Source organism: Phaenicophaeus curvirostris, chromosome 3 (assembly GCF_032191515.1).
Source record: "Phaenicophaeus curvirostris isolate KB17595 chromosome 3, BPBGC_Pcur_1.0, whole genome shotgun sequence".
Taxonomy (NCBI): Eukaryota; Metazoa; Chordata; class Aves; order Cuculiformes; family Cuculidae; genus Phaenicophaeus; species Phaenicophaeus curvirostris.
The window spans coordinates 74,655,455-74,682,554 of record NC_091394.1 but is presented as its reverse complement, the minus strand read 5'-3'; the positions used below and the strand labels follow the sequence as shown (position 1 = coordinate 74,682,554).

Genomic DNA, 27,100 nt, shown 5'->3' with positions numbered 1-27,100 from the left:
ACACATTGAGAGTGACACCTCTGTCAAAACCTCCACATGGTACATGTACATCTCAGCCCTGTCACAAACCTTGTTGTGAACACATCCAATACAAATAAGGTCCTAAAATCAGTGACAACACAGGAACAGCAATTCTCCAGGAGCCTGGATGAATGAAGATGAAAATTTGTAGGTATTTTTTCTGTAGCAGCTCATCAATACTGATTATAGGTATGACTGTGAACAGGAATTCAGAATGGTGTTCTAGCCCATCGGGTAACACAAAGCAGACTGGTTTGGCACGCAGTATTAATTACTGTGCCCTCACAGTCTGAAGAGCTACACACATGTGTCTAACCAACCAAATGCTTTTACACACTTGTTTTCAAAATAAGGCCATTTAAATACTTCTTATGTTTTTTGAGGGCAAGTTTTCCATACATTTCCCATTTGTCTCTCAAATACCTTGATGTTTTCCCTTCAAACTGGTAGATTTTGTGATCCCAGTCGTCATCATCAGGGGCAGGGACCTGGCCCAGCACAGTCGTGGGGAGGATACCTAAACCAACGTAGTATAAGTGACACAGTCAGACCCTTCACACGTACACAAACAGGTTTGCTATTCAAATTGTTGCCATGTATCTTAAGTCTAAAACTTCTAAAAAAATAGTTGTGATGGTTCCTTAGAGAAGATGTGCACCAGTCTTCAAATGCCACATGCTGCCCTTCTTATCAGGTGCTTGCTCAATGGCTATATAAACTTAATCCAACAGATGGCTACAACAAAAAGCAACTGGAAGGAAAAAAGGCAAGACACCTGTGAGAACAGTTTTAAGAGATATTCAGCAACAACAACAGAATTACTCATTTTCATTATTTTTGCTGCAGTACCCGATCAACTTACAGAGTTGTTTAGACTGGGATCAGGGTCTGGCAGGATAAACACTCAAAATGCTGAACCCAGTAGGAATTTGGAGGAAGTTACAGGAAGGTAGAGAGGATGTCCAAAATACAACAATCAAGCTTATATTGAGTAGATGGTAAGACTTCAGGATGAGATGGAAAGCAGCATATATTCTGGTGGTTTTGCACCCACTCAGCAAGGCTCACAAATTAGTATTTTTTTTGTTCGTTTTAGAAAAGCTAATTCTGAAGGACAGATCCACAGGTATGTGAATTCATATATCTACCGAGTAAAGAAACAAGGGAACGTGAAGAGGAGGAAAATATATGTGACTTCACCTTGTGAAAGGGAACAGCACAAACCCTGACAACTGAGGGACCGTATGAAAAAAAGGAGAGAAAAGTGTAACTCTTCTGCAACTGTGGCAACATTCATTGGATATTTTTGCAGAAGGCAGAATACAGGTACTCGATTTCCACCTTACATGATAGTAATATGCAACATGATAGTAGTCTTCTGATTGTCTCTCCTTAACCTTTTAAATAACCAAAGATCTGAAGACTTGAATGGTCCCTCTCAAAAATAAACAGTACAGATGAGTTTAACCTTTAAAGAGGCAACTAGAAGGGAATTCGGGCTTCAAGAAAAGATCTGGTACTCAGGCTACAAGCAGAGCTTCTCAGCAACCAAACTTGTTTTCAACTTCACAATAACTGAACTTAAGAGTGAATACACAATAGGCAGAACAACATTTCAGTACAAATAAACAGTTGACAGCACCTACACAGAAGTAGTTTCTAGTGTGCCCACAACAGACAATCTATTTAATGTTGTATCAAACCATAGCAAAGTAGAAGAGGAAGGAACAACCTGAGCCTACATGGATGCAAACAACCTAAAATATTTTTGTCTGTGTGCTTTACTTTACTGTTGGGCTTAATATGTGGGGACCTTGGATCACAAGAGAACTGCTAGCTAATTGCCAAAGCAAGAGGGAAAAGTAGCTGCTCTTGCACTGCCTGCAGTAAACATTCATAGAAATCTTCCCCATAACAGCACTTGTCAGCTGAAGGTTTATACGAACGTCTCAGGCAGTTTACACAAGTTCAGCTTAAAAGTAATCACTAAAACTGAATACAGTCTGGAGGAGGAAAAAGGTTTAAAGAGAAGAAAGAAGATACATTACTCAAGTTTTATAGAAACATGAATGGAATAGCAGTCAGCAATGCCCTTCCTTCAAGGCTGGTTCAGTTCCTTCCTCAAACCAGGTGGCCCAGAGTCCTGTGCCCCACACACCTACAGCTTAAGCAAATTTCAGTAGCACCTCTACTAGGACCTTAGCTTATGTGAAACAGGCCAGATTCCTCTTGTGAATCTCACAACTGCTCCTTTGGCCTTACTGTCACACTTGGAAGCAAGCATCAGAGAGTGATTTACCATCATAGCTGTAAATGAGACATTCCATGTAGCCAGCAGCATGCGGGTGGTCATTTTGGTCCCCAATATTCACAGTCAGTGTGTTGGTGGAGCTCATTGGTGGGATCCCACTGTCTGTGATCAGGATGGGCAGGTAGAACACCTTGTGCACTTCTCTGTCAAAGGTACGCAGCGCCGTGAGCAAGGCACTTCCATTGTGGAAGTCCTGCAACTTGAAGTTAGTCAGACTATCAAAATCACTGAGAAGGTGAAAGGAGAAAGGTGCTCCATTAGCAGCAGTGTCTCGGTCCTTAGCGTACAACAAAGTAGAGGTCTCATTCATTTGGATGATCTGTGGAGAAGCTGTGTTTTCCCAGACCACTGGGTTATAATGAGCCTCAAACTCTGGTCCATTGTCATTTACATCCTTCAGAGTCACTAAAACAGTGCCACTGCCAGTCAGAGGAGGCTGCCCCATATCAGTGGCAATGACAATGAGCTGGTACTGTGTCACTGTCTCATGATCCAGCAGTCCTGCAACCATCACCCACCCATCACCAGCTACAGAGAACTGGCCACCTGGGTCAGACTTGTTTAGCAAGTGGAAAGAAAACCTTCCGTTCAGGCCAGAATCCAAGTCAACAGCAGAAACCTGGACAACTTTGGTGCCAACAGGTGCATCTTCCCCCAGCGCAGACACTTCATAGAACTGGGGGTAGAAGACAGGAGCATGGTCATTGGAGTCCTCCACATAGATCACGCAGTGAGCGATGCTGAAGAAATCCATGTCCTCTGCTTTCACAGTCAAATTGAACACCCTTTCATGAGGCTTCTCAAAGTCAATCCGCTTTCGTAGCCGGATAAAGCCACAGTTGTTCACTTCATCTGTCTCTATAGAGAACTTGTGGTCACTGTCACCATCAAGGATGCTGAATGTCACCATGGCATTTTCTCCCTCATCTCTGTCCACAGCAGACACCACCGCGACCTCAGTGTTAATACTTGCATTCTCAGAGACAAATGCAGTGTAGATCCTTTGCAGGAAAACTGGAGCATGATCATTTACATCAGTCACCAAAATAGTGGCAGTGCCTGTCCCAGTCAGCCCTCCTCCATCTCTGGCCTCAACCACTACAATGTATTTGTCTTCCTTCTCCCGATCCAGGGACCCGAGCACTGTAGAGATGGTGCCGCTGACCGTGTCAATTGAGAACAAGTTCAGATTAATTTCATTTTGGACATTCTGAATGATGCTGTATGTTAGCACAGCATTCACCCCAGCCTTTGGGTCATCAAGGTCCACTGCTGTCACTTCCATGACAGAACTGTCTGCTGGAGAATCCTCAGGGATGTGGCCCATGAAACAGCCATCTAGCACACAGAGGAAAAGAGGTGCATTGTCGTTCACATCACTCACTTCTATGATCACATCTGCAAAGCCAGTCAGTCCCTCTCCACCTTCATCTGTTGCAAGAACCAGAAAGCGCCACGTTGATCGCTTCTCACGGTCTAATCTTTTATTTGCGCTGATCTCGCCTGTGTTCTCATTGATGCTGAACTCACTACCGGCCCCCTGTCCATGCAGGGAATAGTTAATGGCATTTTGATCAGCTGCTTGGTCGGGGTCTGTTGCAGAAACCTGGAATAAGCCACAGCAGGTAAATGTTTATGTAGAAGAAAAGGGGAAATCATTCTTCTTCTATTGATGGCAGTTGGTATTGTGCATGCTAAATTAATAGCACGCATTTCAACAGCAAACATCTATTGGTTTGAGTCACTCAGATCAAGTACTCTTTCAATAAACATCATGCACAGCCTAGGGAAACAAAAAGATCATGTTTAGACAGACTAACATATTTTACTTCCCAGTATGTTTTGGAAAGGGGAAATAACTGCAGGAAGAACCAAACGGAAGCAATAGCAGATCTGCTGAGCAAATGTTTCTTGTGAAATTCTTTGGAGCTGGAATACACAGGCAAAGAGGGGCAACTTTCTCCTGAGTGAGCAGAAGGTTGCTAAAACAGGGTGGCCATACATCCAAGCTGATTATCAGCACAGGCCAAAGAGAACTCCCAGCTCCTGATTTGCATCCAGGGACTGTTTAGGAGACTGCCTGTTGGGCCAGCCAGGCAATCCTCATGCCAGGGACTGCTCTGACAACAAAAAATTGAAAATTTTTAAGTTCCAGAGTCAAAGAACAAACCCTGGTAATGTTTATTAGGTAGTATAAATGTAGCCAAAGAGTCTGTGACTTAAAGACAGTAGGTACACATGCCAACCATGCTATGCTTATACAGTTACTCAAAATACACTAACTCTGCTTTGAAAAGGAAAGCCATCACATTTTTCAACATTTAGAATCATAAAATCATTTAGGTTGGAAAAGACCCTTAAGACCATCAAGCCCAACCATTATTCATACTGGTCAAGAGAGCAAGATAATCATGCAAATTCAACCAGGCTTTTTTCACTCTTTCACACTTCTAGGGAAAATTGCTAGCTAAGTCCTAAGACCAGGGCTCACCCACCCTACAGAAACTATCTTTTTGGATTTGTGTGAATGGATGGGATTGAGCTGAACAAAAAGTCAGGTCTTCCCCTGCTTTGTGCAAGTTGCTTTACCTTTAGGACAAGCACAGGCAGATCTGTGAGCTCCTCCAAGACACTGCCCTGATACTCGTTCTGGGTGAAGACTGGTGCTTCATCATTCATATTGACAACATTGATGATGATAAGAGTGTGGTTTTCCCATTTTCCATCAGAAGCTACAAGCCGGAGCTCAAAACGTTGTTCTTGTTCGTAATCCAGAGGCTGAGCAATGAAGACAGTTCCAGTCTCAGGTTCCACATCAAAAACTCCTTTCACATTTCCTGATGTGATCTGATACCTTAGTTTGGCATTTGCACCTACAAGAGAAAGTAAATGACTGGATGCTCAGTCCAGCTACACACAGTGGACGTGTATCCAAGAGAAATCTTAGGTGCCCAGACTCTTAAAGTGTGTGTGGGAGATAAAACATAGACATAGCCACGAACAGAATGATCCATGTATGTAATTTGAAAGATTTATGTATGGTAGATTGTAAATATAGATGCAGACCTACCCCCCAAATATAAATTGCAGTCACAGACAAGCACCTGTTTATTGATAATGAAGGAATTGTGTGATTCTAACTTATTGCACATTCATCTGCTAATAATAAAAAACCCCATACTATTAAAATATTAGAAGCTATTTTTGTTCAATGTTTCCTAAGCCTCCCATTTCAAATGCCAATATTCCTTAACTTTTCCTTTTGTTAACCACTGGATGGTGCTAAAATACAACAGAAATCCTCTATTTTGAGCAAGAATTCATCTCAGAAGAACATTTCAGCTGTACAACAGCAGTTGTTTGATTGCTGCAAAATGGTCAGGAACAAGAGAAATACAGTTATTTGGTGCTTCATGTTTCATTATATGAAAATGAAAAAAAAAAATACACAACTGCATTCCAGAACAGAAAATAATTTCCCAAATTAAACAGGTGAACTACTAGAGGTAGAATGAACATTCTGCATTTTTAGTTTTGAGTCAACTGCACATGAGAAGACTAGAGCAACATGAATGGCAAGAAAGAGAAAAGGCTGTTCTCGACACTAGTGCTTGGAACAGCTTGGCTGCCTTTGCAGCATGAGTTTGAGCATCACTTGCTAATTGCTTTTGCCAAGTTCTCTCAAGTGCAGCAGCTGGTTTTCAATTGCCTCTTTACTTCTCCATCCTGGGCACTGAGAGACAGGCATTACAGCACTGCTACCAAAAGGAATAATCAGCTCCCACCTGCTCCCAGCAACATGTTCCTCTGGTGCTCAGTTGCATTCTGTCACCAATGCGCCAGCTTCCTTTCTTTTTTTCAATAGGTTTGGTTTACTCCAGGAAGTTGAGCTAGACCAATTTATGAAAGAAGCAAAAAAAGCCACAGCAGAAGCAAAGACAGGAACTCACTGGTGGTGCACCCTGTTGGGCTGGCGTGGCCCATCTGGTCTAACACATGAAGGGGCGGTTTCATACCACCAGAGCTGATGTAAGTGTGAGCCCCAGAAGGAAGGTCTGGCTTTCCCTTTATTTTCCTTTATTATTCCTGCCTTCTCCCTGCCTTCACTTCTGGCCACTCATCCTATATTTTACACTATTTGTCAGATTCTTCCACAAGCACATTCAACCTGCTAACTCACCAAAGAAAAGGACAAAGGTTTGGTTTTCTGGCAATAGTAAAAGGTAAAACTGCCTCCCAGGGATATCTGGAAAGCACAAGAGTCAGAAAAAAGCAAGCACATGCTCAGGAGTGAGGGAGGTTTTATGCTTCTTCTTGTGAAGTTACACCAGGGTGGGCTACAGGTGATTTCATTCTTTCTCAAGTGGATTGTCAGCTAGCTTAATCTTTGCACTGAGAACCTGAGCACCTAATAAAAGAAAATGCTCCTGAGTGCCCAGAAATTCTCTCCTCACTTTTACAAAGGCTTGCAAAGTTTAATCATCTCCTGAATTCAGAGATTTGTTTGTCTGTCTGTGAAGGAAGTAGCCCCATACACAACACATAGTAACACCAAGAGGACTCAGAAAGACATGCAGGGTCCACTCACCCTCATCTTCATCATCTGCTGTTGCTGTCACAACAAGACTTCCAACATCCCTGTCCTCATCTATGCTGACCTCATACAATGACTGAGGAAATACGGGAGCATTGTCATTCACATCACTGACAAAAATCCTCACGTAGGCTGTGTCTAAGATGGAGATGCAAGAAGAACATGCAGAGTAGAAATGGCAGAGGTGGAACACCTTGTTGTATTACAAACAGCTCACAAATCTCCCAAATCTAGAAAAGCTAAGGAAGCCAATCCCTGGTATCTTTTATCCAATAAATAATTTCCTACTAGTTTTACCTGTGTTGGGCTGCCCACGAACACCAGGTCTAGCAGATTCTGAAGAGTCCTGAGACTGAACTTCAATCAAGTAAGAGGCTCTTTTTTCTCTGTCAAAAGATGCATAGGTGGAAATAATTCCTGTCTCAGGCTCAATGGTGAAGAACTGGTAATCCTTGCTAGCATCTTTCAATATGAAGTAGTGAACCTAAAAAGCAGATAGTTGAGAGGTTGCATTTTCCATTCTCATTTGTATGTCCAGGTGTTGTGATCTGCCTGCAAAGCAGCAACACTGAAGAAAGACAGTTCATCTGGACATAATTTTTCAGTCTTTTGCCCATTTTGGTAAAAAAAACCCAGATTTTTCAAACAGAAGAACGAGTGGCCCATCAAGCCCAGTATCTGATCTCCAACAGTGACCAATAAGAGCATTTAAGAAAGATTGTGAATAACAGATGGACAGACAGCACATGGAATGACATCTTCCCTAGTGCCTCCTCAGCTTTAGCAACCCACTCTCCTTCTGATTGCAAAAAAAGTGGGGCTGAGAGTTTGGGTCCTGTTCAACAGGTCTCAAAAAATTAAAACCTCTGCTGATGAAAGCTCTTCACATTTTATCCTTTAACAAAGGTTTGCCCTCCTCCTTGGAAGCAAATGTTTTCATCTCCATCCCCAAGTCATGACCACAGCTCTGCCAGGCAGTTCTGCCACACAGATTGCACTTCAGAAGTTGCAGAATGAACTTGAAGTTACAGAACAGCAGATCTCTACTAGCCAGGGTTCCATCCAAGAAGAGCTAGCAGGATTTTTGAAAAGGGCTCAGGAAAATGCACACAAAATGAGAAGTTTCCTTCATAACATTGTTTTTTCCTGGGGTTCACTAATGATGGTGAAAGGAAATGTTATGTAATTGACCATACTGAAAGGGCCATGTTTGACTGAACAAAATCACTGATGGTCAATTAAATAACGAGCTGAAGAGACAAGAGTTTGGAAACATGTTCTACACTCATCTCCACTTGTCTCATCATGGGAGCAATCATGAGAATCAAACAGCAATGCTTTGTCATGGTTGCTGGATCAGGATGAGCTGCTATGATGCAGGATCCCAAGACTATGAACAGCATCTTCTCTGCTTGCATCCCATATGCCTGCACATCAGGCATATGCCAGACAAGTGTTTGACAAGTGCCGTAAGAAGTGTTTGTGGCTCATTACCCTGTCACCTGCTGTCTGTGCACTCTCACTAATTACAATACTAAAACTCGCCTATTGGGAGCAAAAGAATTGGATATAAGGTCAAACCTCTCCATGTAGGCCAGAATCCAAGTCCATAGCTAACACCTGGACCACAGATGTGCCAACATCAGCTCCTTCTGGCACAGACACCTCGTAGTTAGAAGACACGAAGAATGGAACATTATCATTGACATCTGTAAAAGGAGGTGATGGGGACCACAGTGAGAAAACGTCTGAAGACTTTTTTACTATGTTTTTTCCCACAGTCTTAATTTTGCTTGGAGAAAGAACTCACGGTGTTCATAGGAAGAAGCAATCCTGCTTTGGGTTTTCCCATTTTCCTGGCAGCTGTCAGGAGGCATTTTATAGACACTGAGCAGTTTCTGGGAGACAGTGTCCTGATCTCAGCTAAGTTAGTAGCTAAGAACTTGACCAGCAATGATCTTACAGTAAGTCCATGAATGCCAGAACCAGGAGGCCCTTCATCCACAGACTGTAAAGAGCTGGTTATCTACAGCAGTAGCTGATTTCAGTATTTTATTAAGGCCTGATTAAAATAAATTGGAATGTCTGTAAACAGTCTTCCCTGGCCTTTGTAAGGTTACGTTAGGCTGTGGGACCTAATGATTACTTAAGATGCAGTTGGACATCAGCCTCCCATCATCTAACTACTGGCCAATGTCCAAAGGAAGCATGCTGATCATCCCACTCTTGTTATCCTGCTGTAAGCCATGGCATCCCCTCTCCTATGAGCTGGATCACACAGCCCCATGTCAACAGCACTTTTTTTGTTGTTCTGAGAGAGACTGACTCTCTGGAGAGAAAAGAGCTAGCTGTGATCTGACACACTCTGCAGCTGTGTAATTGCCAGATCCAACACAAGGGATATGGTAAGATTGTGCAGGTGACAGAAAGTAAGAGCTGCCCTGTAGTGGCTGTCTGCAGTCAGGTCAGATTAGGCAACACATAAATCCACATTAAGCTTGTACCCGTGCTAGTCTTGCTTGTCTTCCTTACCTGGCCTCTGTAGAGACCTAAACTCGGAAAAAATATGTCCAGTGTTTTGAAGGGCCAGTTTCTGACACATTTTTCTCCCTAAAATTGCCTTTTTTTCCCCAAGTTTCCAGTGTGGGCTTCCATCAATCCCACTTTCTTTCTTATATGCATATCAAGTTCAAAAACTTCTTTTCTAACAGGCTTTTTTTTTTTTGCATGTTTCATAGAAAAGAACATGTCTCGTTAGAGATAAGTTTCAGCAAATTCACTGTGTTCTTGTGCATAAATAAAGGACAATTCTGCATATGAAACTTTTTATTTGCTATTTCTCTCTTAAAGGTGTTTAACTTGCTTTTCTAAAACTAATGCATATGTGTGTGCAAAACTACTTTTTTTGTATTAAATACTAAGTTATTAAAAAAGGATTTTTGCTTGTGAGTAAAATTAAGTTTCTACCAAATTCTGATACCAATAACTACACTGTAGGAAAAAACTTCTGGGACACAGTCCATAATCTACAACGAGGCAGAGACACTGACTTGAAGCACTCCTGCTGTACAAACCTGAACGGGTTTTGCAGTGGTGGACTGTGGAAGATAGGACAACACTGTGGTAAAGTGAAGCAGGCAAGTTGGATTCCCACTGAAATTACCACTTGGTAGTAATTATTATTCATATTTTAATCTAAATGACTAGCTATCAAAAGTTACTCCACTAATGCTTCAAAACGCAGGGATTAAAATCAGATTTGTAGTTCTATGCGGATTTATAGTACCTTATATAGCCTTACAAAAAGATCCCACTATTAGGAGGGTTGGATCAAATCTTTGAAAACTGTACCTTCCATTTTCATTTTTAACTTCAATGTTAAACAGAAAATTCAGAATGTAACAATAAACCCCGAAACAGAGTGGGTTTCCGTTTGATATCTATCTGGGCTGTTTCTCTTTCTATAACATACAACATTTCCAGTAATACTCATTTCCTTTCAATAGCTTGGGGACAGTTACTAGATTTTTTCTTCTATCAAAAAAAACCCCTTTGCTATTAGCAAAAGCATTTACATAGCCCATTTTTGCATTATCACATTTTATAGTTGAACTCAGAAATTGTCTCGAACAGACCTTTTTAATGACAGTACAACTAACTTTTACAGTATAGAAACACACAATGCACTCTTAGATGGCTTGCCATTTCACGGATGGTACCTTAATACATGATGTTATACTAAAAATAACAAGAATTTTGAGGTGTTCTAACAGCAGCAAAGCTTACCTGTTATGTTCACACAAACAGTGGCAAAGGAAGCTAAAGGAGTCATTGCTACATTTTGTGCCCGGACTGTCAAGGTGAAAAACTTAGTTGTCTCAAAGTCAAGTGGTTCAGCGACTAGAAGAGAAGCAGATCCATCAGCTCTGTTTGGCTTCAGATAGAAACGAACTGGCATGTTAGTCTCTGGAACTTGACCCTCCTCCAGATTATATGTAACCCTGGGATCACCAAGAGGGGATGTGGCTTTGATAGTCTGAAGAAGAAAAGAGCCACCACATACGTTCATGAAGCACAGTGCGGGAAGTGTTAGATGTTCAGCTTGATGGCAAAACCATACATGCACACGTTATCCAAGAACATACATGCCTGTATGACTCACATCACAGACAAAAGAGAAACCATTCACAGAGCCGAGTTTCATTTTACAACACTTAGGTTTGATGCAGGTCTTTAATCAGCAGTAAATACACCTGCCTGCAAATAGGCCAAATAAGAACTGCATCACAGACTAAAGGAAATTCATCAATTCCTCCTCTCTCCCCCTTCTGGAGAAAAAAAAAAAAGCAATCCAAAAGGATACTGTTTCTCCACTGAGTGACGCTTTTTTACCAGGCAAGATACAGGCAAAACCTAAATTGTTTCTAAATGCTTGGATATTATATGCAGAAGGAGGAAGGCAGGAATTATCTCACAATTTACAAAGAGACTATCCTTAAAGAATAAATCTGTACAGGTTAAAAAGGAATTGATTTGGGTTAGAAGAGCCCACAGCAAACTACAGCCAATGAATTCAGCTAAACTGAGAAAAGCTGTAGGAAAGATGCAGGTGCACTGAGGATGGAGGAGTGAGGGGCTGGCGCTTGGTGGTAACACCCAAGGATTCCTCACATAAACAGGGCATGAGCCTTGCTTCTGTGGGAACACATCCTGACAGTTATTGGTGCAAGAAGTCACTGGGAAAACTGCTGCCAGCTGAATTGCTAGCCTATTCTGCAACAGGTACTCCCAACAAACACTAATGGGGTGCACAGCTGTGAAGGCTGGTAAGGAAACAGCACAGCGGGCATCCGCATACTTTTGACATGGAGACAGAGCACAACAGAAGAAGCAGCTGAAATGAAAAGAAGAGGAAGGGAAGTAATTGCACTTTTAACATACCACTATCTTAGTGTCACGAATGGTGTTTTCAGGGATGGTTACCCAGTATCTGCTCTGCTCCCACTGGGGCGGCTGGCTGAGGGCATTAGTGATGGTTACCATTAGCTCCACAGTGCTGCTTCTGTTCCCTCCATCTGTTGCTACAATATAACGACTAATGCGAGTAGTCTATGAAAGGAAGAAGATCAAGGATATTTGCAAACCATTTTGTACAAATCAAGGGATTGCAATTAACCCTCTGCAATAAATTTGAGAGGTTGGAGGTTGCTTTCTTCCAAGCAGAGTTGCATTACCTGGGATAACGGGCGGTTCACATATACCCAGCCTGTGCTGGGGTTGATCTGGAAGTATTCCAGTTGATGTTCTATCATTGAGTATGTGACAGCAGCATTCACACCTTGGTCACTGTCACGAGCAGCAACGCGGAGGAAACTCATCCCCACCGGAGTGTCTTCACTGAGAAAGTCTTTGAAAAGACAAAAGTATTGTCAGCAGGTCTCACTCTGGTTTACCAGGCTGTGTGTAATAGGAATCCTCACGTAAAACCTCTGTGCCCTTTATAGGAGATTAAATCTGTCTGTAATGAGGCAGGTTATAAAGTATCACCACTAACAGAGCATCTACAGTCCTCTTTTAGCTTCCCCTTCCCTTTTCCCTGACATGCTGGGTTGTTAAGCCAGCTGCCAGTGAAGCAGGTCTACTGACTACACCACTGCCAGCACTCACGCTTCTCCACGGTGGCGTTGGCAAACCCTGCAGCTGCCTGCACACGTGCTGCTTCAGATCACAGCCCAGGCTGCTGGGCTCAGCTGCTAATAAGAGCAGGTTGGCATCAAAAAGAATTCCATGTAGATTGAATTAATCCTGATTGTGAGTAATGGCAGCAGCATCGTCAGCAAAAGGCAGTAGGTAATCACCAAGCATGAAGACTCAGGTCATAGTGAAGATCCCTCCCAGCATCCCAGGGTTTTGGAGAAGCTGCCCAGGGTAAGGGTACAATCATCTTTTTATATGTGTTCTTTTCCTTAGGTCTCACTCCCTGAACCCAGCAAACCACCTGAGAGAGAGGCCGTGTCTTTGTGTCTGAAGTCCTAGACGGACTTTGAACCTGCTTTTATAAACATCATCTAAAAATCTGATGGGAAAGAGTCATACAGTTGAAGTACCCGTTGCACAGAAGAGTAATTCATTTTGTCTTCTGAAAGCCTGAATCCTGGCCGGGACACCAATAAGATTACGCAAAACGTTGAGCAGTCATTTCCTACTCCCCTCCTCCCTGCATGATTATGTATAAAGCGATCAGTATTCCTGCCACCTGCCTCTCTTCCACATCCCAGTCTTTAGATTGCTCTGATCTGACATTGGTCCTGTTCCTCCCTCCATCCTCAGCCATCCAGTCCCAATTCCTCCTCCAAGCAGCCACTAGTGCTTGCCTGGTCAGGTTTTTGAGCCGTTTCCATGCACCAAGACTCCATCAACTCAGTGTATTGAAACAGCCCCTGGCAGTGGGAAGGCTGTTGCAGTTAGGTTTAGACAATCCAGTCAGTCTAGTTAATGACCCCTTGTCCAGAAACTGTCCAGAAATGTTTTTTTATATTTTATGTCCCTTGTATGTGTCTCCTTTAGCATTTCTGAGGTGGGACAATCAGATTTACATGCCATAATGTGAAGTGGCCACGTTTTCTGTTTTGATTTTGTTCCTTAATACCTACAGTCTGTGGCAGTGGGGCACTAAAATCTTAAACCACCAAAACCACTTGCTCCATGAACACAAATTTGAGCTTTAATTAGCTTACATCATCCTCCAGGGTATTTAATTGGCCTAAGATTCACGTCCCTGGTATGTCAGTAACAGCCAAAGCCAGTCCCAGAAGACATTTACTGGCACTAAAATAGATTAATGAAAATGGAATTTATTGCTAAGAAACACTGTAAAATCTTTTTTTTTTGTGGTTTTCCTGTGCCTATGATTCTAGGAAATTTATGCTTTCATAGTCCAATCCTGTTAAATTGCATAAGAAACAATACAAGAAACTGCAAAATTACTTGGAAGGGCTGAACTCTCATTTCATGTACTTCTGCCTGCTGCTGGCACAACTCTAATACCATTCCTGCTGCACAGAGTTAAGCATTTCTTTAATGTCTGTTTTACAGCCAGATGATCAGATGCATAGCTTAAATCAGGAATTTGACCAACATCCGAATGCAGATGAACAAAGAACTTGGAGTTTACAGGAGGAGCAGAAACATATGACTAATGGCATTTGGTCTTGTCAGAGAAAAAGCTATTTTTAATTCTATGACATGAAACAGTGATTACTTATGTATAGTTGTTAGAAAAGTGCTCTGCATAAGGTGACCTCATTATTTGCAGTTTCCCCATCCCAAAGGGCTGCCTTTGCTTCAGGACCACTGCTGGTTCCCTGTGTTCATGAAAAAAGAAAAAAAACCTGCCCGTTCCTCAGAAGTGCTGAAGTCACCATGATTACCAAACAGAATCATAGAATCATAGAATAGTTTGGGTTGGAAGGGACCTTAAAGATCATCCCATTCCAACCCCCCTGCCATGGGCAGGGACACCTCCCACCGTATCAGGCTGCCCAAGGCCCCATCAAACCTGGCCTTGAACACCTCCAGGGATGGGGCATTCAGAACTTCCCTGGGAAACCTGTGCCAGTGCCTCACCACTCTCACAGTGAAGAAGCTCTTCCTTATGTCTAGTCTACATTTGGCCCTCTCCAGTTTATATTATTGACCCTAGTCCTATCACTACAAGCCCTTGTAAACAGTCCCTCCCCAGCTTTCTTGTAGCCCCTTCAGGTACTGGAAGGTCGCTGTAAGGTCTCCTCAGAGCCTTCTTTTCTCCAGGCTGAACAACTCAAACTCTCTCAGCCTGTCCTTGCATGGGAGGTGATCCTGCCTCTCACCTTCACTACCTGGGCAATTTCACCTGAAGGACATGTTTGAAGGTAGAGTAGAAAGGTTCACATTTGCACAAATATTATCTTTACCTCAAGGACTTCTCTGCTCTGTCCGAGAATATTTCTCTCCAGTGAGATCACTCCCACCTCATTTCTCATTGCTGCTTTAGCCAGGTTTGCACAAAGCACTGGTAGAAATGCAGAAATGGGTATTCCCAGTCTGCACTGATTTGTGATTTGGTACTTGGAGTTGCTCTATGATACTCTAAATGGTGCAACACAATCTTCTGTCTTTGTGCATGACTCTGAAGTGTCGAGATAGATATGTAGACTATTTCCTAACAGATTACTTCTCATTGTTAAGGATGACTTATTTATGAGCCATCTTCATTTTAATAAGTCACTGGTCACTGCTTGACATTTCTGCAGAACGTCTCCAACACAGAGTTGTTGATATATTTTTTGCCATTCTTGGCAAGGCAATTACACAAGGGTGGGCCTGTCCTAGTCCAGCATCTAAGGAGTACGCTTGTCACTTGTGAGTGACATCATGTGTAGAGGGTCTGAGTGTACTGAAGTGCAGGATTTGACTGGAGAAGTATCAAGTAAAACTAAATGAAAGACTGATGAAAAGCACGTCATATGGGGATGAAAAAGGGAATGGCATCAAGGCAAATGGGAAAAGCAAGCTCAGCAGCACAGTTACAAGAGGCATAGGGGCTCACAGCCAATCGCAGGATACAAGAAAATAATTTTGTTCTGCTGACAGTTGCTCTTCATTAGGGTTGATGACTTTTCAGCTCAGATGTTGTGTTTTGTTTCGGGACATCAAATAAAAACTCAGTGTGCAGAAAAACTGGGTAAGGAAAAAGACACAAAGGGAAGGGATCACATCTGCCTTATCTGTAGCACTGAAGACTGACAATGTTTTTAAGAGTACTGCAATGAATAAGCCACAAGGATAGCAATAAATTCTGCATATTTCCACTGACAATGGATTAAGAGGTAACTAACTTAGTGGACAGCAAAGGAAAACTCGTCACCTAAAAACCTGACCATTGTTATAATTACTGACTAGGTTCATGTCACAGTATTAGGACAGGCAGTTAAGAAACACTCACACTGATAGCGGCTGTTTTCAAACTTGGGATCGTTGTCATTGACGTCAGCAATAAAGATGGTGACTTGACACACACCAATCAGTGGTTCCTGTGCTTGGTCGGTAGCAGTAACAGACAGAGTGTACTCCCTCTGCTTCTCCCGGTCAAAACTCTGCGTGGTTGTGATGACTCCTGGGAACACAGACACCCCCTGTTCTGTGTGTTACAGCCTTGGGACTAAATTTGCAGAAAAGGACCAGCACGCCTTCCACACAAAAGGAAGCTCTGACTCTCTGACTGCTCATAGTACAACTGTCAAGCTTAATCCACAGCACCTCAGCAATGTGTCTCTTGGACAAGACCAACTCCAGTTCCCCTGTCTCTCCTCTTCTCACATGCCATATACTGCCAGGGGTCAACAGCTTTCTCTCCTGCCCTGATAAGGAGCTTCAGTCTGAGTACCTTGTTACCTCACTCCTCATGGAGCAGAGATGAACTTTCTCCTCCTCACTGAGAGGCATCTTTCAGGTTTACTCCAGTGACACTCCAGGTAACTGAATATTTCAAAACCAGCCTGTTATTACTCTGGGGAAGAGTCACTCTACAGAAAGCACAAGTGATGAGACCAAAGTCATCTCTACTATAGGGGCTGGAGGCTGCTTTGTTGAACAGATTAAAATAGGGTAGAATCACATAGCTCAGTTAATAAATCAAACAATTTTCCCCAGTATACAGTTCTTCCTCTCTACTGACTATGTCTCTCACTACCTCGGCTCTTCTCCTCTGTCTGGGAGACTTTAAACTGGCCTTGTGGAGGCCAGTTCCAGACCTATGTCTCTGCTATGCTAAGGACTCCTCCTATTTGTGCATGAGATGAGAAATAAATCATTTAAAAGAACTGTCAGGCCACACTGAAGGGAAGAACAAACTCAAGCTGTTAAGTCATGCTTTCTGCTCTGCTTTTTTATAGCTACACTCAAAACAATAGGAAGATAACTGATACAGAATAGCTTTGTAACTTCTTATCAAACTGGTTTGTTTCCCTACTTGATTTTTCATTTAAATCACTGTCCTCTTAATTTAATCTATTTTCACAGCTATCTGTATAGTTTGAAATTTTTCAATGTTTATTCTACAAGCTGCTATAACTAACCCTGCAGTATCACTGTTAAAACATGAGCCCACACGGACGTGCTCATACAGTGTCACTCTCACTACAATGCAACAGCATTTTAATTTTATCTCTGTAACCTGAAAGCTACTTACCTGTGTCTGGGTCAATGCTGAAGCCTAGGGAAGCTCCATCTCTGTGCATGAGCCCATACTTCACTTCTCCGTTGACACCAAGGTCTGCATCGTAGGCTTCCACCTGTAGCACGTACGTGCCTGGAGGCTGATTCTCCAGAACCCAGGTGCTGTCACTGTAGTAAGCGCACTAAAAATACACACAAACATCCAACTCTATATATTACACAGAGCGACCTGAATTCACTGCACAGTGTCAGTATTTCTTCCAGCACACGCGAAAAGAACTCAGAAGAAAATCAATTCTATTACTTATACTCACAAAGAAATCAAGCTCAAAAGAGAGGAAATTAAAAAAAAAAAAAGCAGAATGAAGACTTTACAATTTAAGTACAAAGAAAGCTATTTAAGTGTTCACTTACAGATTCATTCTGCTCTGCAAACAGTCCAGCCACCAGCTACCATCAATGGCCAAAAAGAGTCTATAACCCTAGTTATGAATGGGAAAAGAATATCTGTAGAAGGACATCTTACCTCTCTGAAGACAGGCTTATTGTTATTAATGTCGTTAACTCCTACAATAACTTCAGCAAAACTGCGGAGAGGGGTGGGTCCCCCTGAGGCATTATCATCTATTGCGGTGATGTTCAGTGTGTATTGGGGTCCTTTCAGGGTCGGTGGTGGGTTTCTGCGTAGTTTAATGATACCTAAATTTGGAAGCATAGAGTGTCATTTTATTTTACCATGTAAACAAACACAGCCAAGCAAGCATCACATTTCTCTGCTGCTGTGATTTTGGTTCAGTTTGTCTTTTGGTTGTAAAGCACAGGATTTAGCCACCTCAGACCACACAGTCCTAGGATCAGGACCCCAGATTTTGTTTTCTATTTGGAGAATGACCATTATATCAAAGAGCTAAAATTCATTGATTCAAAGCATCCCTGTTTGCAGATTATATTAATATGGTGCTTTGTTCTGAGTTTTGTCACACAGGTGAAGCAGAGCCAGTACAGATTAGACAGTAAGTAACTGTGTTCTAAACCTTCTTTCCTTACCTTTCTGGCTGTCCAGTTCAAAGTTACCCTCCTCATTCCCTCCTGTAATTAGATATAGCAATCCATCTCCATCAGGGTCCTTTGCCCGAACAGTAGCCACTAAGGTACTGGGACCAGCATCTTCCGAAAGGAAAGTTCTGTAACTGATGCACACAAGGGAGCAATGGCAGCACATTCAGTATCAGAATAACCATCATTATGTCATCAGTCAAGAACTGTAAATTCACTATGAACATTCTTTTTAAGCTTTGGGCATGCAATCATGCAATCTTTAATCATTTTAAGCTGAGACTTTGATCATCTCTGTTCAGCATATATTTTAGGATTGTAATCCTGCATTTTTGGTACATGTAATTCCAAGGATGTTTTGGAAGATATTAATACGTACCATACTACATTGCATCACAAACCAGGATCACTTATCTCCTAAACATGAGACAAAGCACTACTATCTGTCATGCAGTGCTTCTTCTGTCTGTATCTACTAAGGCAAAGCATCAGATACTACAGAGATGATGTAAACCAGTATATAATTTTGTGATTGAATGTACTCATGTTTTGTATTTAAAATGCATCCATACTTTAAACTTATGCAAAAAAAATAGAAATAAGGGAAGGAGAGGGAAGGGGAGGGGAAAAGAGGGGAAGGGAGGGATTTTAAACTAACAGGGACTTGTGAAGTTAGCTCGTTATACAATCTGCTGATGATAACATTAAGTTCTAATGTTTGCTAACTACTATCTTAATCTGTCATGTATTCATACAAGGACAAATCCCTTTGAGACACAGAAGTCAACACAGTCATATTAATTTCCCATAGAGTTAAATCATTTATTCATGCTGTTCCCTCTCTCTAAAACAGTTGCTCCATAAGGTCAATACGCCAGTATCACAACTGGTGGATTTTTTGGATACAATCTAGAAATAACAGGCTAGCTTCTACGTCTTTCTTCATTCAAACTACTCCTGGATTTCACTGGTACTTATAGCTGCACAAAATAAGTGACCATTTAGCCAAGTGTTATTAAGGTTACACATAAGAACAACATCTTTAAAAACCAAAGCAGGCATTCAAGCTGGCTTACACAGACTGGGAGAACACAGGAGCCTCGTCATTCACATTGGCCATTCGAATCCGCACAGACGCTGTCCCTGTCCGAGCGGGATGTCCTTTATCGACAGCTATCACCACGAACTCATACATATGGTTTGCTCGCTCAAAGTTCAGCCTCTGGTTAGAATTGATGACCCCATGACGTGTGATGGAAAAATCAGTGCTCTGGATGAAGTAAATGATCTCAGAGTTGGAGCCAGAGTCACAGTCTGTTGCAAGCACTATTAAAGCACACATTTAACAGAATGATCATGCTGCATAAGAGGTTTGGTTACACTATTTTCTACCAAGTAAATTTCAGATTTTTTTTTTTTCCATAACAGACATCACCTAAATCTGTTTTATCCATAAAAGCCTTATTTTTGTGGTAAGAGTCTGGGAACTCCACAGGAGGCCGGAAGTGAAAAAAGCAAAACAACTCTTCCCCTCCTCCAAGCCAGCCCGAGTGATCACAGCAAGGCGAGTTTGCAAGAGAGCCGTGATCCCAATACTGCTCAACATGCTTTGTACAAATAGCAGTCAACACTGGTAATTACCGCACAATAAATATGCACGTTAGTAGAGCATTATCAGTCATAAACTGTGTCCTCTCACTCTCTCCGGGGATGCTGTTCAAATTTAATTAGCTCCCAGCTACGTTATAGCTAAAGTACTTTTTAATTACCTGGCACTTCAAGGTACAAAGAGTGATTAAACATTCCTCCCCAGCAAGTGTTTATTCAGTAGGTCGGGTGTCCCATCTGCTCAGAAGCAGAAAATCAGCAGAACAAAAAGAGCTAGAGTTCTCAGTGTTTTATCAAAAATGATTTTTAAGAGCAGAGGCTCATCTCTTTGATTACCCTGCCAAAGAATGAGGCTTCACATCATACGCACTACCCACACTGATATTAAGTGAACTCCTTATTCTACCAGGAGGATACAGATGCAGACATCATGGTAGCACACAGACTTTTGGAAGTGATTTCAGTGCTTGTAACAAGCACACAGACACCCTGGCAGACAGCTACATCATCATCCAAAAATGAGATGAAGAAACTACAACTCATCGCTATCAGAATATTAATTCAAGCCATGAAAGGGGAAGAGAAGAATTTTAAACAGCACAGCGAAATGCTGTGCTCATCAGTTGCAAAAACGCTCAACCACCTCTGCCTGCAGAAAAATTACTCATCTGGGTTTAAAAGGACATTTAGGGTGGCTGTAACTTTTTTATCATCTCTCAAAATCCTGCTGTGAATAACTTTTGGGTGTTTTACAGATTACAAAAGCAAGGGCTTTGGAGTTAATCACTCTCTTGCTGTACTGAAAGATGAAATATATTAAAACCTCAAGATTAAGATTCAAATGAAAGTGACTTAAAACTGTTAAAGTTGGTGGTCAATTATAGTTTTCGGAAAGACATGTAGAAAGTGATAAACATATTTGATTTAATCTGCAGTTCTTACCAAGACACAGTAACCATTCACAAAAATACATTGTATGTGCTTAATGATCATACCAGGTGTTTTCTGGCAAACAGGGAGCATGATGTACATGACAAAGACATGCCTTACTTCCCAATAACAACTGGGAATTCCATTCCCCTTCCATTTCACTCCATCCTACAAACTGATCTGCACTGCAAAGGTATTTTAAGGATCGTACAGCAACCACAAACAGGTCTGTGTGGGCACCGCCCATGCTCTGAGGTAGCTTAGAGCCTAGTACGTTAGCACAAAGTTGCCAACTACAACTCTAAGCCTTATTCTGCTGGCACAGTGAAGCTGAAGGAGCTTACTAACTTCTGCTGAAAGCATGCTTCCGTGCTTTTCAAATCATAGCTTATTTAGAATCATAGAATTATAGAATAGTTAGGGTTGGGAGGGACCTCAAAGATCATTCAGCTCCAACTCCCCTGCCATGGGCAGGGACATACAGACATCCTAAAGCACACGCAGTGTGTATAAAGCTCATAATGAGCAAGGAGACAGACTTAACTAGTGTAGCATCAGCACTACAAGCATGATGGAAGCCAGACTTTGAGTAGGTTAAAATAAAAATGGCTGATGACTAAAACCTACATTTACATCATCCATTTTTAATAAATGGCATATATCATGGTTTCCTTTTCACCACCATCAATACCAACCCAGTCAGTCACAGAATGACAAAGGTTGTCTTAAATTTGCATTTCCTTTTGTTTGTGGGACATCCAGAAGCTACAAACATCCCACCCCTAAGGAGCTAGAGCCAGGGTAACAGCTGCTTTTTTTTTTCTCTCCCTGAGATGACCCTTGCTTTGGCAATCAGAGTCAGTGGCACAGCACTCATCTGGCACAGCATACAGGTGGCTGCATATATGGCTTCTTTGCAGCCACTACGAACACCAATCTACCCTTCAGGACCAAGTGAGTGTTCACTCACTCATTTTTACTGACTGTTACTATACTGTCACCTCACAGGTTTTTTTAAGAAGTCTCTTTCTCTTGAAATGTACCCTGTGTAGCAAGAAAACCAAATGGGATGCAACTGCAAACCAAAATGCACAGCTTTGCTGTTCCGCTTGCTTTGGACATGGGATGTAATTTTCTTCCCCACACCTGGGTGAATTTTGATCAGCTTTACAAGTCTCCTGGAGAGAAGAGAACTCATCTCTTTAACAAAAATCACATGCTTAGGAATTTTTAGGAGTTGATCATTCCAATAAATTTATTTCTTCACAAGAGTCGTTAAACCATAAAAATGAGCCACAGCAAGCTCTGAACTTTCTTGGTAAGTGTTTAGAGAAAGCAGTCCCTGCAGCCCTGTTACCAGCATGTGGCTATGTAAGGGAAGCTAAACTGCTTATTACCACTGTGACTGGCACACATTCAGCTTTGCACTCAGGAAATATACATCACTGTCTTCAAAAGACACGTCCTAGACATGTAAATTTTTGCTAAGTTTTGCCTTGGCACTTACCCATTTCTCACACGGTTCATAACCCTGCTGAGGCCTCAGCCCGTGTTCCCATTACCTCCCCCAGTACCTGCCCCTGCTACCAGTCTGAATACTGACAGTGAGCCTGCAAGCGTTCTCCCTTTTAGGCAGAACATATCTATGGCATGTATTACATCATGTCAGACTACATCAGATCTTGAGACATCTTTGAAGGCATTCAACTGACACCAGTAAAACAGGTAGATGAATGGACTTCAATTCCATGTCTGTTGGACTGTAGACTGAGACAAAAAAATGCAGCAGAAGCCAAGTTCAATCCCTATTTATGCAACCACGGTATTTTGAGAGTGATCCTGAAGTTCTGGTTGGAATTTGGGGCTTAAAATTGTTTCCAGCAGCTCTAATCTTTCAAAAGGGTACTATTCTAACCTCTAAAAATGTCACCTGTGCACTCAGGGTTTACGTGCAAGTAAACTATAAACTGGAGAGGGGCAGATTTAGACTAGACATAAGGAAGAACTTCTTCACTATGAGAGTGGTGAGGCACTGGCACAGGTTGCCCAGGGAAGCCGTGGCTGCCCCATCCCTAGAGGTGTTCAAGGCCAGGTTGGACGGGGCCTTGGGCAGCCTGGTCTGGTTGGAGGTGTCCCTGCCCATGGCAGGGGGGTTGGAATGGGATGATCTTTAAGGTCCCTTCCAACCCAAACCATTCTATGATTCTATGATTCTATGATTCTAAGTGATATGTGGCCATCTCAAACACAACAAACTTGAAATAATGACTGGTAAGCCACACCTATAAACATTCACAGATTTTCCAAAGGTTTCTCCTTTAACACATTGTAAGTCAATTACACCACATTGATATCAATTAGGCAAAACTAGTTGGCCATTTTAAAAATCCTTTTTTTTCTTAACGCATTAAGAAAAGTAAACCTAGTTACTGTTGCTGCCAGGATACCCTCCTTGGGCATGGTTGTGCGACCCAGCATGGTGGTCCTCACCTGAAGACACTCCCAACTCTAATTACAGGGTACCTAAAAGCCATCTTCAGACCTCCAGGAAGGCTATCATCCACATCTTACAAAGGCATTCCCACCACGAAAGAGCTGCCGCTTCCTCACAGTAAGAACATGAAACCCAAATTGACAGGCCCATGGCAAGTCTGAAATGAAAGGTACCAGGATGGTCCTGACCTTGCAGTAGAGACGTGCCGACAGGAATGGTTTCAGGAATGTTGTCTCTGCTGTAAATGGAGTGCTGGAATTCAGGAGAACAGTCATTTTCGTCGGTGATGTGGACCATAACCTGAGACAAAAGGATATGCTGAGAGGGGATTTTAGTTTTCTAGCAGATGGGAGGCAAAATCAAAGAGAAATAACAAGAGGCAGAGCCTAGATCTGAACCCAGATCAGAGCCCAGCCTTCTGCCTGTACTGCAAGGCATCCTCCCTCCCAGGCATCTACATAAGTATTTGAGGCAATCCCTGTATGTGACTGGTCCAACTACTGGGGTTACAAAGATTTCAGAGACAGTGGGCAGGCAGTGAAGTGATCCACATACCTCAGTCACACTGCTAAGAGTGCTCTCAACTTCCATAGCTTTCAGCAAGAGGTGATAGAGGTGGTGCTCACTCTCAAAGTCCACAGAATGGGTCAAGCTGAGCTCTCCGCTCTCCTGTCTCACCTTGAAGAGCCCACTGGGGTTCGTCAACAGAGTGTACGAAAGAGGCTGGCTCTGGAAAGAAACAGCCTCAACAACTGCTACTCTGTAAAGAACGAGAGAATAACCCTTTGCTTCAAAACAACAACAAAAGCTGTTTCCTGAGCACATTGAAGAAGAAGATGAGGATGACAAAAGGTGAATCGCTCACTCTGTCAGTGCTGGGATGGACTTTGTAGCCAGACTGGAAATCCCCATGCTACAGGAGCCCACCCACCCTCTTTTCCCTCACCAAACTGATCCCCTGACATAGCAAGGCTAGGATAACAACCCATTTCAAAACTACTAACACAAAACCATCTTTTTCTTTCCTTTTGTGGCCTTCCAAATACTAGACAGCAGTTACTGGTTTAGCTTCAGTTACAGAGGTAACTGAGATACTATACTTTTGATTTTCTTTGAAGCTGTATATTCAGAAACAGAACTAGTTCAGAGACAGACAAGAAACCCACAAAACACATGGTCTTTCCAGATACTGCTGCCCGCCTTGTCAGGACATGAAAGAATGTTTGCCTCCCTACTGTGACTTATGTTTTGATGCTCCATCCCTCACAGCAGTCAATGGCCAGCATGACAATATATTTTAAGACCATTTCAGTGAAAGCTCCAGGGAAGAAGACAAATTTCCCTCCTCCTCCTCATTCAATCTCTTTTAAAGAGTAAGTGGCACATCTCCAGCAATTTTTCCTACTTCACCAGCTTATTTTGAGGCTTCCTACTTCTTAAAGGCCCCATGGAACTGCTTCACCTGCTACTCAGTGACTTAAAAGCCCATGGTGCTTTCAAGCAGCTGAACAGTGATAGAACCAGAGCCAGCTTGGCAGCATCTCCTCATTGTGGCTTGGATTAGCTACTCTTCACTCAATGGGAGAGCCCCTTGGAGTCTTAGCTGTATTGGTTTGCACTTCACATGGGCATTGTAATCTCGAGAGTCTGGCAATGACTTGCTTTTCTAAAAAAATATATATAAGTCAAACAGGATACAAACAACTACAAATCTGGTTAATTTAAAGACAGTATTTTTCAAGCACTCATCTACATCCAAAGTATTCCAGGAGATGCATAGTCTGGCTGTTTTGATTCGTGATGTAATGCAGTAAGACCCCAACCACACTAAAATAACAATTTCAGCAGAATTCCAGCCTCCCAGACTACACCATGTGCCACACCAGAGACTCTAAAACACTAGAAAAGCCATCATTTCTTTTAGAAAACACAACACTATTTCTAAAGAGTAATAGGCAAACACATATGCATAGAATTGAGAAGCAACAATACAAAAATTTCACTTTATTGTGCTCTGTGAAGTTCCTCTCAGATTGCAGGGAGGGAGCTTACCTAACGAAGTACAACTTACTTTTCTCCTGCTGGAGTATTTTCAGGGACAAACACAGTGTAGGACATGTTAGTGAACTGTGGAGGTCGGGAGCCTGCAAGGATGGAAATGGAAGCGTAGGGGCTTTTGCTGCCATACTCATCGGTGGCTTCCACAGTAACCACATACTCCTTGTTCCATATCAAAGGCAAGCCAGTTGTCATAATAATGCCAGTACTCTTATCTACTTGGAATCGTTCTTCACCACCTATGAACACATGCACAATACTGGTCTGAAAAATGCCCTATAGCAAGAACACTTTCAACGTCACTATTTTAAGGTAAGCTATCCTTAAATCATCCACCTATGTCCTTGCATGCACTTCTTTTTTCCTCCCTGGTTTTGCACCTTATCTTTCACTCACACCGTGCTCTGTTGACCGATGTGGTGTAAAAGAGATGAGAACAGGTGAGAAATGCAGCCTTAAGCTAACAGTAACGCTGTAATTGATTTTGAAATAGAAGTAAAGCAAAGAGAGCAGCAGCAAGAAAAATTACCATCCACACAACTTTTTCACTTAAAGCACCTCCAGCTTCTACTTGCTCCACCTTTTGTATCTTTAAGGATTCCCCAAGGGAAAAATCGATCGATAAAATGGGAAATTGTTAAGAAATATCTGTAACTTAACAGAATGTTACCATTATTTTTTTTTCAGAACAGACCTACCTGCAATGAGTGAGTAAGTTATTCCAGCACTGGTGTTTTCATTGTTACTGTAATATGCAACAAGCTGGTAGACGAAAGTGCCTTTTCGAGCGTCTGGATCGACACGTGCCAGGTAGGGGTATGGGTACATGCCCCAAGACAGAAGTTCCTCTTCAGGGGCAAGGAGTGTCACGTGGCAGAGGTACCAGTCATTATCTACAAGAGATGCATGGACTTCTAGACAGCTTGCTCACAAATTTTAATTGGGAACGTTTAAGATCTTATCCATTACTATCTATAAACAAACTGAATTGCCCACCACATTCATCCTATTGCATGCACAAAAAATGCAGTACAGATTTGGACTTTGGCAGCTTGATGTGCATTAAGTGCAGTTAACAACTAATTAAAAACACTTCCCATAATAGCTTTTAATTAGTTTGATATGTATATTAAATACTGTCAGTTACAACACTTGCCATGACACAGTTTTAAGTGCGTACATATTCAGACTTCGGTGAAATTTCTCCTTTTCATTTTCAATAAATAGTGCCAGTTTTACCAAATCAGATTTAGGGTTTATTAAAATGTTTCTCTTAAAAATCAGTGGAAGTAGTAAGCAGTCAAAACTCCCTAAAATTCTTCAAGCTCAAACACTAATTTCTTTAATTTTCTCAAACCATTGGATATTCAAGGAAAAGCAGACATGCCTTCCCCTCCTGCTCCAGCATCCCATTTGGTTCCATCTGAGTGAAAAAATGGCTTTGAAACCGATTCTCCCCAGGGCAAAACCTTGGGCTTTGCTTCTGCGGCGAGAGGAGCAAAGAAGCGGGTCAGCCCGCAGCTTTATCCAGTACCAGGGAGAGAACAAGCCCCAGGTACTGGCAGGGAAGCACAGACAAACTCCTCTTTACCGGGCAAGGAGGATCTGGGGTTTACAGCAAGCACCTCTACCTGAAACCCTGGACAAATATGGCACATACATTGACTGCACCTCCATCACTTCTGTGGCTAGGTGACCTCTGAAACAATGGGTGCCGACAATTGCATCTGCCCAACCTCAGATTGTCAGACTTGGAAGCAGCCTGGAAGGATCACACCACGGAGCACCTGACCAAGATTCTCATCTGATCTCC

At 42.3% G+C, this 27,100-nt stretch overlaps 1 protein-coding gene across 3 annotated transcripts in view; it reads right to left on the bottom strand.

The window, feature by feature from the left end:
- LOC138719267 (neural-cadherin-like) overlaps positions 1-27,100 on the bottom strand; it is a 56,528-nt gene that overhangs the window by 15,463 nt on the left and 13,965 nt on the right. For 2 of the 3 annotated variants that reach the window (XM_069854364.1, XM_069854365.1), the window contains exons 2-19: positions 25,986-26,180; positions 25,301-25,526; positions 23,785-23,989; positions 23,418-23,529; positions 19,274-19,523; positions 18,189-18,331; positions 17,668-17,840; positions 17,155-17,323; positions 15,910-16,080; positions 12,161-12,333; positions 11,868-12,035; positions 10,713-10,962; positions 8,508-8,635; positions 7,224-7,410; positions 6,921-7,064; positions 4,922-5,205; positions 2,321-3,938; positions 445-538 (exon numbers count right to left, since the gene is read on the bottom strand). In XM_069854364.1, the coding sequence (XP_069710465.1) occupies positions 445-538; positions 2,321-3,938; positions 4,922-5,205; positions 6,921-7,064; positions 7,224-7,410; positions 8,508-8,635; positions 10,713-10,962; positions 11,868-12,035; positions 12,161-12,333; positions 15,910-16,080; positions 17,155-17,323; positions 17,668-17,840; positions 18,189-18,331; positions 19,274-19,523; positions 23,418-23,529; positions 23,785-23,989; positions 25,301-25,526; positions 25,986-26,115 (4,625 nt within the window). In that variant the 5' untranslated portion in view covers positions 26,116-26,180. Of the gene's footprint in view, positions 1-444; positions 539-2,320; positions 3,939-4,921; positions 5,206-6,920; positions 7,065-7,223; positions 7,411-8,507; positions 8,636-10,712; positions 10,963-11,867; positions 12,036-12,160; positions 12,334-15,909; positions 16,081-17,154; positions 17,324-17,667; positions 17,841-18,188; positions 18,332-19,273; positions 19,524-23,417; positions 23,530-23,784; positions 23,990-25,300; positions 25,527-25,985; positions 26,181-27,100 lie in introns of those variants that run through there. The other variant, XM_069854367.1, reaches the window with a different exon arrangement.